Genomic DNA, 19,792 nt, shown 5'->3' with positions numbered 1-19,792 from the left:
GTTTCAATTTTTTGCATCTCTCAGCTTTGCTGGTCGCATAATCGTACAATCCTTTGGTACACACGCTCGATTCTCGAAGGTCGGCTCGCTGTTTGACAGTGTTCGCGACGCGATTCCACGATTTCCATTTCGTTACACTCTAAAAAATCTGCTCTGTAAACGGTATCAGGAAACAAATATAAGGATCGTGTTGTCAGAATTGTCCTCACGATTGGCGCAATCACTGTTCTTCCTAAATACAATGACGTTTTCATTGAGACAAGTTCCCAAACGAAAAGAGGAATGTATGACAAGTCCGTGCTTCAATTCCTTACGACGGACATCCCGACACGAATGTGTCCTTAACACCTACGTCTTACTTTTCCGAAAAAGTAATTTCAGCCGCAAAGAATTAAACGACCTAGCTACTGTCTATGAATACAATCCAACGTCGTTATTATCACACGCGTACAGAATCTTGTCGCATGTCGCGCACTTCGCGATACCGACGAACGCCACAGCCATTTTTACAGGTAGTACCAGAACGGAAGATCTCTCGTGTCAATTGACGGGCGGTCCAATCCAAATCGTCCGCGCGGCAGCGCAAAAATCATCACGATCAAATGTACCCTAATATCATTCGTGATCCTGAACATTCGTAATCCTGAACATTAAACAAATCCAAACGACGGCGGCGTATTCGCGAACGAAAGGGTCCGTGCACCCGTTGAAGAACATTCGGCGCCGTCGCTACTCCCGGAAGCTCCTGTTCGACGTTGAATGTCTCAACTTCAACATAGCTCCGGCAATCCGCTCTAACCAATTCCGATTGCCTATACGAAAATTTGCTCTCGTTCCACAAGAACCGTAGGAAAGTGGACATGCAGAAGGGAAAGTAAGAGAGGAATGAAGTGAGAGAGAGAGAGAGAGAGAGAGAGAGAGAGAGAGAGAGAGAGAGAGAGAGAGAGAGAGAGAGAGAGAGAGAGAGAGAGAGAGAGAGAGAGAGAGAGAGAGAGAGAGAGAGAGAGAGAGAGAGAGGAGAACTCGTGGCGGTGATGATAGCGTCTCGCGACGACGATTAAAATTCGTTGAAATGGCGGCTGCAGGGCAGGCAGAAACGATGCTCTCTCAGACGGACAGCCGCCGCGGCTGCAGTTGATGCTGGTGATGGTAATACCGATCGTCCTCATCTAGATCCAGCATCAGGCTCCTCGCGCCCGAGCAACGTCAGATACTGGCGCGATGCTGATGCAGCGGCGGCAGTTGCAGAAGAGGCGTGAGCGGCGGCGGGCGCAACTCGTCGTCGCCGTGCACATTCAGCGCCGACAGCTGTTGCATCTGCAGCAGGTGCGAGATCTTGCCTGGCGAGCGACGGACCGTGAAGCGCGGTCTCCGCCGCTTCTTCTGGAAACCGTTGCAACGACAACTGCACACGGACGTCTCGTCATCCAACGATATCGCGTCGCCCTGATTGCCGATCTGACCGGATAGTATCGAGCCGTTCGCCGTTATCACGTCACCCTCGAGGCGCACCGCGCCTTGAGCCGCCTATAAAATGTGAAAAGAACCGCTGAATTTAGAATTCAAAAGGTGTAAAGAGATGCGACTCGCTGAGCAGGATTTTGAATAAATAATAAGCGCGTGTAATATATCTAAATCTTTTCGAATGAATTTCTACTCGAAGAGCGAGTCATTTTTTACTCGTATAGACTAAATTTTCCATTTTGTATCGTCGAGTAAATACTTCCATTTGAAATTGGACAGCGAATTTAAAATTCACTTCACTTTCTCAGAGAATAAATAAATATATATACTAATCAACTAAAATTCTCTCTCGTATGGATTAAGATTTCATTTCAAGTTTGAGTTAAACATTTCGCTCTCTTATGATTTTGACTATTTTATATTTTGTAATGTACCGAAGTAGTACCTCTCTTCATTGTCGCTTTGAGTAAATTTTTCTTAGTCTCGAGTAAGTCTCCACTTTAAGGAATTTAGAGAGTACAGCAAAGATTCTCCTCACCTGTAACGCTTCGGCTTCGTCTCGTCTTTCGTCCTCCGTGTTCATCGTCACGAATCTCAAGACCAATAGATTCAACGAAGCAGCGACGATCGCCAAGCCGAAGAGGATGAATATTAAGGCGAACATCACGTACTCGGGCTTCTTGTTCAGTGCGTTGTCCCTCTGTAGCGCGACCATGTCGCCGAAGCCGATGGTCGTCAGAGTGATAAAACAATAGTAAATAGAATCGAAGTAGGTCCACCCTTCGTATCTGGAGAACGCGGCAGCACCGCCGGCAATGGTCAAGCACGACAGAGTCGTTACCACGCAGATGAGATTAATCTCCGAGGCCTGCGACACGTGATGGAATCGGCATATTAATTCACGATCGCGATTCGTCGATTCGCGAAGCGTCTCGTCAGCGTTTTGATCGGACGATTCGCGCTCGGGCTCGGCTTAAAATATTGATGCGGGCATTCTCGTCCCGTACATTCTCGTAAACTCCATTCGAATCATCGAGGTATCGAATCAACAAGGTTCGTCTAAGTTGTTATTACCTGGACGTCCTTGCAGTTTAGAAGCCGCTTTACATTCCGTATTACGACGGACGAGAACTTATTCAAGCGTTCTCCTATGCTCTGGAACATTACGAGTCCTAATGGGATACCGACAATCGCATAGAACATCGTGAACAGTTTGCCGCTTATGGTATTTGGCGTCGAGTGTCCGTAACCTAGAAGACATAACACGCGACAAATATTAACAACTTTTCTCCTCGGTCTGGATCGTAGAGAACGACCGAGTATGACAAGAGCGACGGATACGAGCTGAATTGTAAAATGAAGAATACGCAATTTGATGTCTCATAAAAAATGCCAAGATATCGCACGTACGAAGCGTGAGCTCTCCGTAACAATACATTGAGCGAAAAGAAATGATTTCAGGGTTATTGCCAATTTTAATATCAAAATTATACACTTGCTTTCAATGCTAGCCGAAAATGTTTGTTCTAATCGTAATCAATAAGATACTGGTAATGTATTTACTGGTAATATTATGATTAAATATTAAATATTATATTTTCTTTACGTGAAATGAATAAGCCGACTGAGAAATCGTGACGCGTCGAATCGACTTTGCGGATGCAAAATTACGGTATATATATATATATATATAGGCGCAGAATTTCAATTCGATAAACAAGAGAAGCAACTCGACATTCGCCGAAAGTAATTGGATTGTACGCACCTATCGTAGTGAGGACCGTTGTGGCATAATAAAACGCGCCGGCAAACTTCCACTGTTGGCCAGCCTTATGAGGTTCCGTCTTCAGCACCACTGTTTCCATGATCTTGAAGTCGTCCTCGCTTATATTATATTTTCGAATGACCATTTTCTCAATGGCTGCGAACAGAACAAACGCGGCGATACGCTATACAACTCCGGTTCCGGACTGGAAAAGCCATGGGTGTTCGACACAGTTCTGCGCACGGCTGTTTACCGGTGCCGATCTCGCGCGTGAGGGACAAGTGAATATCACTCGGAGCTAAATAAAATCACTAACGACCTTTGAACTTTTCAGGGAGTATACTTTCACGTCCGCCGGGAAGTGCCCGGATTGGAGAAGGGACGACGATAACTCGATACTTTTAATGAAATTATTATATGTCAGGCACGCAGAGTCGCTTTCAACCACGAACAAAAGACGAGGCTGGTTTTTATAAAAAAAAAAATACGAGACAAGAGAGAGAGAGAGAGAGAGAGAGAGAGAGAGAGAGAGACTCTCTCCCTCCCTCTTTCTAGCAAGCTTTCAGAACTTATATGATCTGCGAGAGAACATATTTATCAAGCGCTTCGGACCATCAGCGAGACGATACTACCGTCGTTACGTTGTACGAAGATCGTTTTACTTCGCTTATAACGTAGTGACTTCTTGTGTCATGCGTATATGACTCGCACAAATACTGTTCTCGCGCGCGATTACAGTTTATATTATACGACGCTATCTAGACGTTTCCCACCCGCGCCCCTCTGAGTTACCTACGCGAGTCGCAGCAAAAAGGTTTTCCTGACGGGCATAACACGGGTGTACAAGAGATGTCGCGAAACATTGTTCTCACGTCGTAAATATTAATCTTTTTCTGCAGATTCGAAATGAAAACGGTGAAAATAAAAAGTAACAATAATACACGCGCCAACACTCAGGTATGAAACATCGACGGTATCGTGCTTGAGCATCGTCGTCCGTATTTTTCACAAGGTACAGAGGATAACTTGAATAAAATTTCATACAAATTAATGATAAAGCTGCTCGTCGATCATCCGATTGTTCATCGCGAAGGTCGCCGCGCGATCGCCAATTTTGCAATCGCAGCATTTTGCAACGCGTATGTAGACGCTCGCCGACTACCTACCGTCCAATGCTTCCTTGCGTGATTTCTCCGTCTCGGACTCGAGTACGTCGAAGATTGCAGCACCGACGAGGAGATAGGTAAACGTGAAAACGATTAATGATAGGGTCCGGACGTTTTGCTTCTTCATTCTCTAGTGAGCCACATGCTCACTAGCAGGGCCCCGGCCCTAACTACTTGCATCGCTCAGTGGGGTACGATTTGGCTTGCCGGGCCCATGACGACCCCCTCTTCTTGTGCTCGACGGTGCCCCGGGGTTCCCTGTCTTCCTTACCGAGCGCTACAGGCCTGGCACGCGACTCTTCGTCTTCAGGACGTCGGTTTCCTTGCCGTAGCGGTCGTGCAGCCGTTTCCGTTCATCTGAAACTTCCGTACATCCACTACACGCCTGATTGAAGCTAACGCGCGCGCAGGAAGGAGCATCGTCGGCTCGAGGCTCGGTCGTTAGAATGCACGGGCTGAATCATCATCGGATCGCTTGAAAAACGAGCTTCCGGCGAAGCGAGCGAGAGGAGCGTACAATCGATTTTATGACACGCGAAAGGGAGCCAATGATATGGACGAAATGGACAGATCCGTTCTGACGGAACTCTTGGCTGGTTATTTTTAAAGATGTGGGTCACTTAAGAGGAAAAAGATCGGACAGGCATGATCGAGGGGGGAGGGGGGAGGAAGGGGAAAGGGGGAGTAGATCGATCTCGTACGACTGCGAGGACTTCTTGCCGCGGACATTTTCAGAATCTTTCCGTCGCGGCTTGAAATTAAGACACCGTAGGTGCGAGACACCGCGAGGTATAATCGACTGTGCGAGATGACCTATTTTAAGATCGCTCCTTTCTGCCCTATCGAGGAGCGCGAAGCGAAATCGTGCTATCTCCGTGATGAGAATCGAGCGTGCGAGAAATGTGCTGATTTAGAAGGGCTCACCTGCTGTCTGTTCCGGGTTCTCCTTTAGGTACGACAAAGAGTTGAGCAGAATGATATGGCAGTGCTTTCGCTGCTCCCACTGCCACGTTCCCTCCATTCCTCGGCTTAGCACCCCCACGCTTTCGGAGCCGACTGTGTGTGTGTGTGACAAAAAGAAAGATGGAGAAAATATCAAAGGGATGAAATTTCGTCGAGTGACGAGACGCGTTCGCGGCGGAACTATTCGCCCGGCTGATGATACGTACATCGCGAAACGACGCCGGACGGGGAATTTGTTTCGTCGGATATTATTTCGCATTTAGGATCATCCGAAGACATAATATGTATTCTCGTGTCGGCTGACGCCGATAGTAGCAGGATCCGCGTGATTCAGCGACGCCATTCACGGGAATAGACGGATCGATTTTGTATTTGCAGAGCGCTCGTTCTCGAATAAAAAGAAGGATACCGTGCAGAGGGATTCGCACGTTTTCTCGAGTCGCTATATTTAACACGGAACGAAAACCGCGCTGGCGAATCGTCGTTATTGACCGATTTCATTGCCAAGTTGAACGTGGCACTGTCCGCGCGATGGACACCGTTTCGCGAGGCGCGGAAAAAAGAAACAATGTCTCCGATCGCGCGTCACGAAAGGTGCAACTTGTCGGACAATCGCCGAATCGGGGTGCGCGTCATCATCGATTCGCTTCTCGGTTTTCTCTCGGTGGTCTCTGTCGCATGAATAATGCACATATTATATCCGCAATATTGCATTATATTATTTACTCATCATCGCGCGCAACATATTAAATCTAAATTTACTTAACACGCGGACAAACACAGGCACACGCGCGCGCGCATGTTCACCGTATTAGATGCACGTAATTGTTGATTGCAAATTACCGCGTACAATTTCGCGTATCTTGTGTACAATTCATGTACAAGTCACGATCATTCGCATAACTACGACTGGGGATAGCGAGTATGTGAGGGCCGAGTCGTAGTAAAATTTACACCTCAGGTACAATACGCCGGATAATTGATTCGTAAGATTTTTCAATTCGCCAACCGCGGCTCTGAAGTTTCCGGCATTTTTCGAAAATTTGCTCGTCGACCTTTCAGTTCTTCGTTAGATTCTGTCCTCCCTATGGTAGATTCCGTCAGATATAATAAGAATCGATAGTAAACTTCGAGGTTGTGCAAACTGTTGTTTCTTGATGGCTACAAATGGTTATCGTTTTTTCTCTCGAGACTTAGGGAACTTATTTCAGGATTATTTAATATTCGATTATTTCTCGATAGTATGTCTCTCTTAATTATGAATTTCTTTTAATTCTTATTTTCAACAAGCGACATATTGATTGACCCGATTGCTAGATAGAATATTGCAACAACCTAATATTAAATCTAATAAAAATTAACAGGTAAATGGATAAATAGAACAACAAGTTTTCCTCTTTTGTAATCTCTATTATTATTACTATTGAGGTAAAACGGGACAAAAAAGAAATAGTTATAAGCCAACTGCCACACAACACCTTACGTCCGTCTTGGAACAAGTCCCTCATTGTCATCGTGGCACCGTACGAATCGATCAGAGACACAGAAGTAACTAATGATTGTGCATTAATCTATGATTATTGTTGATTACTACGAACGATATTTTTTTCAATAGGCACATGCAACTGATGAACTGACTTCGACAATTTGATGATTTCTTTCGAAGATCCGGAATGTTTCGAGAGGAATAATCGCAGTGAGGTTTCTCGGTCACCGAGTGTTTTTATTATTATTTGCGAGTGATTCATGACACGATTCATTACAGGTGACTACGTCCTTGTCGTAGGTATCCAATGTTTGGTAATATCTCGCGTGTATTTGTCCGTTACCGAGTCATTATGTCTCGAGCCGGCGCGCGACGTACACATCGTAACGCGAAGCGCGTTGTTTACAATTTCGCCGTCGGGTGATTGAAATATTTTGCCGGCTCTTATCATCGGGTCGCGTTAATATGTGTTTCTTCGATCGAATCGTATCTAATCGTGTCCAGTGAGTGTCCTGTATCCGGAACCACGAAGCAGTCAAGTAGAGGGTGTGAAACGCTGGAACACGGGCAACGACATGTGTATCTTCGGGTATGTCAAATTATTTATTACACAATATGTTTCCGGTTTTGACGGTTTCGCATCGAATGCAACGAAATATTCGGATCGAAATTTAGGATTTACTTTAGGAAACAGCTTTTTCCGTCCTTATTTGACGTTTAACCTCATGAATCTCTGTTTATTATTTCGTTAATACCTGGAATATTTGTCGCATACAACTAGAAATATCGATTCAAACAGCCGAATATGAATCTGTATAAGTATGTTTTCAATCAAAGCTTATAGATAATTTACACAGTAAATAGCACACAAGTGTTATCTTTGGTTTCACAACTCTTACCTTTTTATCTTTTTAAAATATCCAATCTTATCGAAGTTGTCAATACCGATAAAATAATAAGAAAGAAATTTCTTTCTAGAAACATAAAGTCCATCCTATTATTTACCGATATTAATTAATGAATATTTTAATATCTTTATTTAATATTTGTTTATCACACACATGTATTTTATCTGCGATTGAGTAAATTGTATGATTAATACATCACTGAAATCAAGAATACAGATTAAATGCAATGGTAGAATATTGAAATAACCGAAAATATTAAATAATTCTTGAACAAATGTTCTTTCAATCCTCAATGTGGAGAAAACAGTGACTGACTATTTGTAGCATCCAAGGAGGATTACCGGGTCGTCTGCACAATATTGTCTCTAGATTTCTTTATTGATCCTTCAAATATCTGGTGGTATTTGCGGGATTAACGTGGAAGCAAAATTTCGACTCGGGAATTCGTTTAGTTCAGTTTGCAGAGGAGTGGCTTTTGCGATCGCGCGTCTAATCCCGCTACGATCTAATTCGTTTCCTTAACAGCACGTGGTTCGGCGAACTTTCGGTTAGCAGTGCTGCAGTCTCTTAGCCGCCTCATAAAATTTGAAGCACCGGCGTACGTGTTACGAGTGTGTTGCGCTGGTTCCGCGAGACGAGATTGGAAGCTAGCGCGAATTTTTAGGTCAATTTATAACTCCGTTAGAAATGAACTATATGCGCGCGCGTGCATTATTGATTACTCGCATTTGGCGATCTCAATTCTTGAGGATCGTTCAGTTTGACATACGTTTCGCGCGTTAACAAGAAGAGCGGAAAAGGGTGAAAAAAGGGGGCGAAAGGGAAACGAAATAGGAGAAGAGATGGCTCTGCAGGAGAGTATCTGGCAGTGAAGCTCGAGGATGCTCATCATCCAATTCCAGATAAGCTGTGGCAATTTCAAAAGTAGCAAGCTCGGGGCAACGTCGAGTCAAATCAAATCCCGCTTCTCCCCCTCCCATCCCTGTTTTCTTCGCTCTCTCACTCTTGTGGTTTAAATTAACACTTGCACGACGGTCGGCTAGATTGGCGGGGCTGTGTCTTATTGAATTTATGATAAATTGCTTTCGAAATCTCCATTCGTGCGCGGTAAGAGTAACATGGCGACAAGAAGGGCGGAAGGAAGCGAAGGAGGGGAAGAAAGAAAGAAAGAGGGAAAAGAGAGGAGAAAGTCATCTCCTTAGTTAAACTCGTGAAAGAAAAGGCCGCGAAAATCCCTCCGTAAATCAAGGTAACGAGCGCGATTACGATCGTGTTCGGCGATTCCTCTCGGAAGGGGAAGAATCCGTTGAATACGTTTGAAACTAATGCCTGCGATACGCAAGCGCGCGCATGGAGTGTACAAATCTGACGACGAAGGAGAGAGTGATCGGCATTTGCATGTGTTGCGAACACCCTCGTGTCTCTCACATCGTCGTTCTTGTCGGTATCGGGCAGACAGCGGGTCCAATCAATCGTGATGGGCAACGTAACTCTCTCGTGGCGCTGTTAGATATTTCTCAACATGCGATCCGTACACACGCGATAATTTCATTTCGTTATGTGATAGCGGTAATTTTTCGTTGTGAACCCACATGTAAACAGACCAGAGCCCCGTTTTCAATTGTATATAAAATTCAATTCTATATAAAGAAAAGTATCGGGAGAACCTACGGGGACGATTTCTCTTTCTTCCTTCCTTCTTCGTTTCCCACACGAGGGGGCGAATTTCCCATGATAGCAAACGTAATCAAACAATAGAGTAGAGTAGAGTCGTAAACGATTTTGATCAGATATCACGAGATTTTCTCCGTCCATCGCGAGACTTGAGTCGCTCGTTTATGAGAGAAAGTTAAACGCATCTTTCGCAAAGGGACGCGCGAACTGGGGATGGGGAGTCCATGGGGTGTCCCAGGAGGTTCGCGAAGGTATCGCGAAGGTCGAGAGAAGCAGTCGAGGAGCGTCGCTTTGAGGACAGGCACGTCGCAATTCTGAGCTATCCACTCATTGTTCCATGATATCGGATCTTCATTGTCCTAGCCTTGGATAGGTCACGAGTTTAATAACATCGGTTAGTGCCGTGCTCCCTAATATCGATTATTATGTGCTCCCGTAAGGGGTTGTTGTTGCGATAGCGGCTTATTTGCTCCACTGAATTAGCGTGGACAATAAGCCGTGGCGCCGGCTAAAGGACGATCATCGCCTACGCGATCGGGCTACCGAGGCTTCTTCCACCGAAGCTGAGGAATTTCCTCGGCGGCAGCCGCCGCCGCCGCCGTCGTTGGCAACGTCAGGTAGACGGCTCCGTCTACGGCGAAATTTCCTTCGCGATTTCGTACTTTCCCGACGCGACAGAAAACGACGTGAACGACTGGTCGTCGTTACGCGATGGCGTTGTTATTACAACGGTAATAACAAAATTACGACTGTACGGAAGATATATACGATCGGTTTTATTGCGATCCGTTCCACTTTTGCTGGCAAAAAAATTCCTAAGGACACATAAACATAAAACGCTCACGAGCGGGATAAAGCTACCATTCATTCTGCTGTTTGGATAAACGATACGTTAAATTTCATGTTCCCTCCATCTATTTCCATAAGCGAACCCCGACAGATACAGATAGTGCTAGCTAGTAGTATCGCCGTGCAGAAGACTATAAGGTCGATCAAGATATACGGCGAATTACAAGGGCCAGGCACATTTTAAGTTACAGCGTAGACTCCCGGCGAAAATCATCTTGCCAGGTATCACGCACAATCCAACTCGGAGTGTGAGTGCTGTGTGTGTGTGTGTGTGTCATATGATCGCGTCACATGTTTATCCTCATATCGAACTACATGAAATCGTAAAGTTCAGGTACGGCCGTTTCATCCACGGGGTGTCGCATTATGGTCGCCCTCGCGACGTTACATTCTCGCGGCCGGTCGTTACATAAATCGAACTTTCATAAAACGCAAAGTACGTTGGCGGGCTCATGTCGAGGGCCTTATCGATTTATAAGTTTATGTTCGTTTTTTTTTTATTTCCTTGTACGTATATATATATATATATATATAGTATATATATGTATATATATATATTTATACGGAAACGTGCACATCTCCGTCCGAGTGCGATGGAATGAAAATTTATTGCAAAATGTTCGGATATTAATTTGTAAAATAAAAAAATTCGCGGAAGTATCGTCGCTCTTGAATCTCGGAATTCGCGCTAAAAAAAGAACCGGATAAAAAGAAACAAACCTCGGCACGCAAATTTTTCTGCACAAATTGCAATCCCGTCGATCTGAATAAAAATCGAGTCAGGTTAACAATTCGACGTGGAATTTGAACTACAAAATTTAGTCAGCGGTGAAAGATTAATGAAAGGAAATTGAAAAGTGGAATGAAAGGAATTGAAACGATAGTTGTATGTACGATATAAATATCCTTTCGTTCACTAAAAGATTGATCTAACTCGCATTGTGCGAGTAATTCCACCGCTAATAAAAAATTAAGTAAATCAGATAATAAATATACAGCCAATAATGTGTGTTAGGTTAACTTTAAAATCGCTTCATCGAACTGAGTTTAGAGCTTATTTTGCGCGAACGAGAGATTGAAAAAAGACGAAAACTTCATTGAAAGAATTAAATTAGCTTCGTGATGTATAGCCTTCAAACTTAGTTCATTCATCTCGATTCGAGTTCCTTCGACGGTTCTCTTTTTACACTATAGTAGTTTCGAGAATCGCAAGACTTGGAAGTTTCGAAATTCGGGCATTTTAAAGCGTAGCATATCCGCATAGCTTGGCTCTCGTAGTCGGCATCTCGTAAAACTTGAAGGATGAAGTAACAGCCATATAATATATCTGGTGTATATGCGTAAAAGCGCGCGATATATAAATACATACTACTATAAATACATACACATACACACACGCATACACACACAATATATATATATATATATATATATATAATGTATATTTGCGCGATATTTGGTAAAACTTATTTTACGGCGCAACATGTAATCCTTGCACGTGCAAGCGCGATTCCTTGAGTTCCTAGAAATTGCGGCGGAATTGCCCGGCGTAATATCGAAATTGCACGTCGAATAGGTTGCTACGAATCGATTGCGCGGAAATAGAAGCCGCTCTAATTCGTGCAGTTCTCGTGGGCGCAACATCTGTTTCTTCAGACGCCCTCCAAGCGATTCGGGCGGTTACCAACTTACAAAGGCGAATCTCGCGCGCCGATATATGCATTACAGTAACTCGTTGATTAATGTAACGTTCGTGCAGCAAACGTACAATTAATAAATTTGTCGACTTGTCGATCAAATCCCTCATTGTTGTTCAGAGACTTTATCAACGTGCGAATACTCTAGCGTATCATATGTATCGCGTCCGCTCGAGTTTTTCATCGCGAAACAAAATCGCAGGACATCGTTTTGCATCCCATTTTCGCGAAGTTTGCCAGTTCGCCAGTTTGGGATATCACGAAATATCTTTTCGAGACATCTCTATAATTTCACGCTTATAGATATGCATATATTACATAGAATATTTACGCAGAAACGTATACATCCGTCAGAGAATGCGATGGAATTAGAATTTATCGCAGCTTCGTTATATTCGTCGCGATCGGAAAAGGCGAGATTCATTTGCAGAATGTATATTTCACGTAATTCTCTTGCTTTATTCCTCTTTATTATAAAAAGTTGATAAGAAATCACCGGTATCACTGCAGTCGTTGTTCGTTTTGCGAAATCGAATGCACGACGAGTCATGCCGTGCAGATCATATTGCTGCTGAACAACGGGCTATTTCATCCGGCATCATTGTCGTCACGCTCCTTGACAGCCACGAAACTCTCGCGAAACTTCCGTAATGAAACCAGGCCGAAGAAGATGAAACTCGCGCTTCGACATGGATCCTGCCTCCCTACGCTACTCTCCCCTTCCCCCTGCCTCTGTCTTTCACTCACTCACTTTCTCTCCTTCTCTTTCTCGAGCTCACTATCTCAAGCTTCTACGCGCGCTGACGCTTCTCTAGGCATGAGAGTACAACCGCTCGCGCACTCCTCGATTCAATTACATTAGAGAGGATGTCAGGGATCTTTCTGCCTTCCTAAGCGCCATGATGGTGTTTCCTGCTTTTACCTTCTCGAACTCGCGTACTCTTTCCTCTTTATTTCTCTTCCTCTCTCCTCCCCCCCCTCTCTCTCTCTCTCTCTCTCTCTCCTCTCTTTCTTTCTCTTTCTTTTTGTCCCTGCTCGTTTTTCTTCACTTGGCCTTTAAAGTGGCGCGCAAACGCACGATATTATAAGTCAGTCTCATAAAGAAATATATCTCGCCGGCGCCGCCGCCATACATTTACCGACATATTCCGTCTTAAACTTTCTATATACATAATTTACGTCATACCGGTTGGTAAATGTATGAATTCGGTTGAGTGGAGCTGTAGTAAGCGTTCGAGTCAGTCGATTCCTGATTGACGATATTTCTCTTTTTCGAGAGGAGAGCGAGATGTCTGACCAATACGAGTTTCTACTACTTGCGTTTTAGCGGCATTAGCGGTAGCGACACTGTCGTAATTATTGTCTTCCTACGATTCTCCTTTGCTGGACATTATTCATTTGTAATGTAACAGCGGTTATATCTGACGATCATTTCAATCGTAGAAATGTTTAACATTACGCTGCAAGATTAAGCGCGCGCGCTCCACGCGGCAACAGCGGCGGCAATGTAATTTTAACATCGAGTCTCCCTGCATATACACGCGATTCTTTCGTCGCAAGACATTCTTGGGACAGGCTGCCTCAAATAAACGTGGCATTATCGATACGAAAAGAAAAAGCAGACGGGGTTGAAATAGCCCGACCGAGTGCAAAAACCGCCGACATTGTCCTCTAAACACTTGGAAATTCCACGCGTCGTCCGACGCGACTATACGTACATCTTTTTGTCCTCGTTGCGAAAAGCAGGCATAATTTCGGAGAAGGGGTCACTAACCCCTATACTGCGATAGTGGGAGGCACTTTTGCTCCTTCCAGGCCAACTGGACGGGTCGAATGATTAATGGGCAGACACTGAAAAAAAAGCTTTCATCCATCTTTCGACTCTCTGTCCTCCTACACTCACACACACACACTCTCTCTCTCTCTCTCTCTCTCTCTCTCTCTTTCGCCGCCACTTTCCTTCTCTCTTCTCGCTTGCCTCGCGTCCGTTCAAGGACATACAGTCGGAGAACGGAGTAAAGAATAAAAATGGCAAAAGACGAATAGACAAATTTATCGCAGGGGTTTGGCATCATTTGCAGGGTACGTTTGACAAATTTTGGATTCCCTTAACTGCTCGAGTTCATTTCCCTTCCCCTGGCCTCGTTTCCTACGGCCGTCTCCCACCGGCGTTTATCCGTAGATGATGGATAGTCGTGAGAAAATGAAAAGCCGCTTTTGATTTATCGCCGACCGATCATCCCGCCCGCGCGCGTGCGCTATCTTCGGTGAGAACATAACACATCGCGAGACTTAGTAAGGAGCCACGTTCGAGAGCATCGTTCGCAAATTATCCCGCTGCGAGAAGCGCCGTGTTAGAAACTCCAAAAGGATAGTGTGTAATCGCTCGTGTATTAATTATCGCGCAGCCTCGAGAAATTGCTTCGCGAGTAATATTCGGAAATATATTAGCGCAAGCAGTCGTGTCGGAATGAAGATTTAATCGACGCGGCTGGGATCCGGCTGGCAGCATAATTTTTAATTATTCAAACTGTCTAATTACACTTCGAAACTCTGCATATATTTACGTTATTATACCAATATTTCTCCTTCGCGGCTAATTATACCTCTTCTCCCAGAGGAGGCGTGGGAATACGCAGTCGGATATCGTTGAATTTGTTAAGGAAGGAAAGGAGAAGCAAGAAAAACAAAAAACAATCGGCGCATTAATTTAATGAGGGCGGTATCTCGCCGAGTGTGATGTATCTGCGTTCTTACAACGAGATCCTTTAGAAAATTGCCGTCATTAGTAGAGGAGAATAAAACGCGGTGAGATCGCTAAAGTGATCTAGGATATTATCTTGGCGTATTTAGTACAAGTGTCCGTATCAACCGACTCGCTCTCACCAGCGCCTTCGCGTAGCGACTTTAAGCCGCGATGGTAATTTGTCTACATTTGCATTTTCTTTCGTAATATCATATCTATCGTACGCGAACGCATCGCGAACGTATTCCGAGAGGTGGAACGGTTTCTTCGGGTTCTATCGCTTTTTCCGCGGCTTTGGTGTCTTTCTCTTTTTGTGTGTCATGAATTCCCTAAGAATAAATTTTTAAACTCGCTATTTTATAGTAATGTTACTGGTATTTGAAAATTTTTACGTTTTCATTCTATTTTATCCTCGTCGTTCTCACCCGTGATTTAAATGATCCCGTGACCGGAGACCTTTGTAATCGCTCGTTATCGAGTCGTATTAATCCGATTATTGGAAAGAATGTCATTTAGGGGAGATGTCGAACTCCGAAGGATTTTCACTCGTTACAATTCTCGCGATGACGGCGAAAGCGCAATAAGTCTCGCGGCACCGCCCCGGCGATCGAAAACGAGAATCTAATTACCCGAAATGCATTTGAAAAGAGTCCCTGAAAAAGCGCAGCCGAAGTCTGCTGGCACCGCCCAATCCTGGTATCCCGCAAAGCAGCTCCCATTAATTCGCGAAGGAAAAAAACAACCTCGCGGGCGCGATATTTTGTCGGCCTAATAGCTCGAACATGTCCTCGCACCAGCGGTGTCGTTCTATTTCGCTTCGAGCGCCCACGCATCGCAAAAGTCGAGTCGCGCGAATAGCGACGTTCGTTCCGCCAGGCAGCCGTTTTTCCGTCTTTTTTTCCTTTTTCTCCTTCATGCCCCTCCGTCGAATCCTCGAAACAATCGACCGAGCTGAAACCGCGTGACGCCTCGCCCTTATTCCCGGCGATAATACCGCGATTATTTTTGTCGAGAGTCATTTCACGCACTAAAAGATATCACCCCCGCGAATTCGGCTCTTTACGATCTCCTTCTGGCGATCTTACGATCTCACATCCTTCTCGCCTATTTATTCCTGCGCGGGCGATCCGCGAGCGTATAGCAGCGCGCACGCTGGCTGGGGCTTTTCGTCAGTAATTCTTGCCGCGTCCGCCGGCGTATATCCACCCCGACACCCGAGACTTGAGCGCACCACCCTCACGGAACATCCATCCTGCGCCCTGTCCTGCCGCTGACCGCTATTTTAGCTGCCGAGCGACACGACCAACTTCGCTTACACGTCCCCGTGACGGGCGGACGGGGCGGTGCAGCTACTTATTAATGGGTAGACTTGTTGCTCCCTCACGGTATCGCGACACAAACACGCGCGCACACACAAACACACGTATTATGCAGTCGCGTTCCCGCAGTAACCCGCGATCGTGCCTCGCAGATTTCGACGAGGTTTTCTCTCGTAGCGCTTTTCTCTCGTAGCGAGGAGAAGCAGAAGGAGGAGCTGGAAGAGCAGCGAAATTTAAGATTTCAGCGCGCAAGATTCATAATTCCGCGAGATAATATATAAGAATTTCACGGTCGAGGAAATAAACGAACCGTAAGTCGTTTCCTTCCGCTCGAGCGCCGTCTCTCTTTCTCTCTCTTTTTCTTTGTCGTACTACTAGAACCAGCCGGAGTCACGCGCTCTCGCGCGCACGCATTTCCCGTACGTTGCTTGCAACAGAGTCAAATGTATTTTTCATGAAGTAGTATAATAAAACCCGCAGCAACGAAAGCAAATAGCAGTAAACCCGCTAGCTCGTGTAAAGTGTTACGCGGCTCACTCGCCGAGTTGCAGCGATCATTCCGCGTCAGCTCCGCGTCTGTGCGAGGAGCGCGATGAGAGTTACCTCCGTGTAATGGATTAACGTCGTTTCATTAGTTAGTCGCCAAAGCGCCTATCGCGCGGCGCTAGCAAGGATCGCTTTTGTCCTGGCCGTCGCTGCAAAAAGATCGACTCTAAATACACCTCCCACTTCCTCTCCCCGGATATTGTTCCATCAATTTTCTTGCGCTCCGCGTACACAGCAACACAACAGCGCAGCACGCGATCGTGATTTATATGAGAAACTCCGTCAGGGTGTACAACGACGACGTTTCGATATAAGGGAGAAAGGACGATTGATGGCACTTTCCTTCGTATTCGCCGAACAGATGCACGGAAGTATGCGAAAAGTACAATGCGAGGCGGTTTCTGAATGTCTATCTCGACATTGTCGGTATCTCGGTAACTATCGGAGCGTCAAGCATCTTCCCTGACATGGCAGGGAGGGAGAGGCAGGGGGGGGGGAGAGAAGAAGGAAACCGGTCGAGATAATTGGCCGTCGGAGACTTTTCGCGGACGGACAGAGGCAAGGAAATTTTTTTCGGCGGGAGGGAGCGATCGTAGGACGGGAAATACGACCGCCGGATAATTGGAAATGATCCATCGACCGACCCAGCAGCGCGCCGCGACGTATTAATTTAAAATGGAACCGATCTGAATTATTTCCGTCCTATTACCGAGGGGATTCTCGCGACTCGACTCGACTGCGCTCGAGGCCGCTGGATGCGCGAACAGACGACTCGAATGGCAGTTGTTAATCGCGTCGTCGTCGTCGTCGTCGTCGTCGTTGTCATTCACGATATGTCCGTGTGCCCGTCGACGAGGAATGAACTCGAAGGAATGAATTTCGAGCTCGGGCCTTGGAGATTGACGACTGACAAATCCACCAATGACGTTCGCACAAAGATGCGATGTACCTAAGACCGCTGGAAACTTTCGGTCGTACGCATCGTTTATTATTTATTATATGTTTATTATATGTCGATTATTCGAGAAAACGACCTTAGGTATCATCATTCTTAAGCAGAATTTATAACATAAAATCCCACGTAAGAATATAGATATATTGCTTATATCTTTCTAAATAATGACCAAATGATGCATGTGATAAAAAAAATCGACGACGCTTGACTCAATGCATGTTAAGACTGTTACGCTGGTCTGCGTAAATCGGAATAAACGGCCGGATCTTATACGCTATCGTGAACTATAAGGAGAAAAAGAGAAAACAGAACAGAAGGATCGCGCAACGGACGGTCATAAATAAGAGATTAAAGGAAACGTTGAACTCGCGCAACGCGACTCTGCGTTGGCAGCAACGACACACGATATCGCGTAGCAAATTTTATCGCCGGTCTGTATCTCTCATCGAGCGCGCTTACTCCAGGATGATGTATATTCCAAACATCAAAAAGAGAGAAAGAGAGAGAGAGAGAGAGAGAGAGAGAGAGAGAGAGAGAGCAAACTTTATTTTTCTCCGCTATATTATATTCTCTGCATTTTACGTTTAACGATAAGCGCAGCGAACTGTTTTTATCGTCCACTCTCGCGCTCCCGAAGGAACCCGCCGTCTCACCATCGGACGAAAATAAGACTCTCTTCGCGCCGCGACGGGCCGGGCGATTTAACGTTAAATACGCGTCGCTATTACGTGACTTGCTCCTTGTCATTAGCGCGGTTCTTTCTTGAGCCTTTAAAAACAAGCTCCGCCGGCGAAATGGAGATAATGTTTCGCCAGTTACGTGGTCACGTCGAAGCGATAATGCGCTAATGGCTTACGTTGCATAATCAGAAGACCTTAACGGCAACTACCGAGGCGTGAGAGAACAATCGAGACGGCGACGCGAAGACGCCGTGGAAGGTGTACGCTTGGCTGGAAAATACCGAAAACGTGCCCGAGGATGGCATTAAAAAGCTCTCTCCTGTCCCTCCCCCTATCTCCCACCCTCCTTTCTCTCTTTCTCTCTCGCCAATCTTTTCCTTTCTCACGGAGCACATAAGGGGAAATGTAGCGGGAGAGAGAGAGAGAGGGGGAGAAGAGAGAGAGAGAGAGAGAGAGAGAGAGAGAGAGAGAGAGAGAGAGAGAGAGAGAGAGAAGGAAGTGCCGAATGTACGTGGTGTCCTGGAACTGTCACACCGTATTTCAGACTGTAATTCCCTGATGAATGTGCAATTGACTTCTCGCTCGGCGAAAACTCGATAAGTGACCTAATTACCGGGAATACTTAACATTAAATATTAGCTCGCGAGAGAATGTACGCGAGAACGCACGCGCGCATACATTGAAGTACTTTCGAAGCTCGGTGAGCTCGGTGTGTAATTCTTCCCATCGACGAGGACGAGCGGAGAGACTCTTCACGCGGATATCGCACATCCTTCTTTTTAATTCTCGCTTATCAATCATTTATCTTCGCGCGATCACATCGATCGCGCACGACGCGATAACAAGGTACGAAAGATTGCATTCCGTATTCTCTTCCTCCCCCTCTCTCTCTCTCTCTCTCTCTCTCTCTCTCTCTCTCTCTCTCTCTCTCTCTCTCTCTCTCTCTCTCTCTCTATCTCTCTCTCGGAATCGTTTACGTCGTCTTAGAAAAATGTCATCGTTCCGCAGCGACGAGCGCCATTTCTCCGAGTCAATCGCCGGCGCTGGTCATTACGCGATACATATCGACGCGATGAGGTTTTGGGACACCCTATAAATACACACATGTGTACGTGTATGTGTGTGTATATATCGATTCGACTATACGGGGCTAAGGGACAACGGGGAGGAGGTGGGACAGCAGGCGCCATGGCGCCCTTCTCTTGCAACCCCTCCAGACAACAACGATCGAATATAGCTTCGCCGATATGGGAGCTAATGAACCAATTACACGTAATAGGACCGCCGCCTTAGAGGAACGATTGTCTCCCGCTTTCTCGGCTGCTTCAAGGACTCTCGCTATGCAAACAATGCCCTCGGCGGGGGACGTTGCGACGGTACCTGCACTCGATCGGTATCGAATCGCGCTTTTAATTGGAGTCGAGTATCACATCCCGTCGCTCGGCGGGCCGAGTGAAAAAACGACGCTTCTCTCCGTTTCCGTGCGTAATGCATAATGCTGTTTATTCGCGTTGTCAATGAATTAATCGGCGATGAACGCATTGGGCGATTTTCGTGACCAAACCGGCGGTATT

General features: G+C 45.7%; 1 protein-coding gene across 5 annotated transcripts in view; it reads right to left on the bottom strand.

Moving 5' to 3' along the window:
• Positions 1-988: 988 nt before the first annotated feature.
• Task6 (TWIK-related acid-sensitive K[+] channel 6) overlaps positions 989-19,792 on the bottom strand; it is an 88,173-nt gene continuing 69,369 nt past the window's right edge. For 2 of the 5 annotated variants that reach the window (XM_025304588.1, XM_025304586.1), the window contains 7 exons: positions 13,691-13,823; positions 5,320-5,451; positions 4,396-4,752; positions 3,230-3,385; positions 2,539-2,714; positions 2,003-2,332; positions 989-1,527 (listed from right to left, as the gene is read on the bottom strand). In XM_025304588.1, coding sequence (XP_025160373.1) covers positions 1,207-1,527; positions 2,003-2,332; positions 2,539-2,714; positions 3,230-3,385; positions 4,396-4,522 — 1,110 coding nt within the window. In that variant the 5' untranslated portion in view covers positions 4,523-4,752; positions 5,320-5,451; positions 13,691-13,823 and the 3' untranslated portion in view covers positions 989-1,206. Of the gene's footprint in view, positions 1,528-2,002; positions 2,333-2,538; positions 2,715-3,229; positions 3,386-4,395; positions 4,773-5,319; positions 5,452-13,690; positions 13,824-16,640; positions 17,566-19,792 lie in introns of those variants that run through there. The other 3 variants (XM_025304593.1, XM_025304596.1, XM_011137821.3) reach the window with 3 other exon arrangements.

The sequence above is a fragment of the Harpegnathos saltator genome, unplaced genomic scaffold (assembly GCF_003227715.2).
Source record: "Harpegnathos saltator strain DR-91 unplaced genomic scaffold, Hsal_v8.6 scaffold119, whole genome shotgun sequence".
Lineage (NCBI taxonomy): Eukaryota > Metazoa > Arthropoda > Insecta > Hymenoptera > Formicidae > Harpegnathos > Harpegnathos saltator.
Note: the sequence above shows the minus strand (reverse complement) of the source record. Positions and strands in the feature narration are given on the sequence as shown.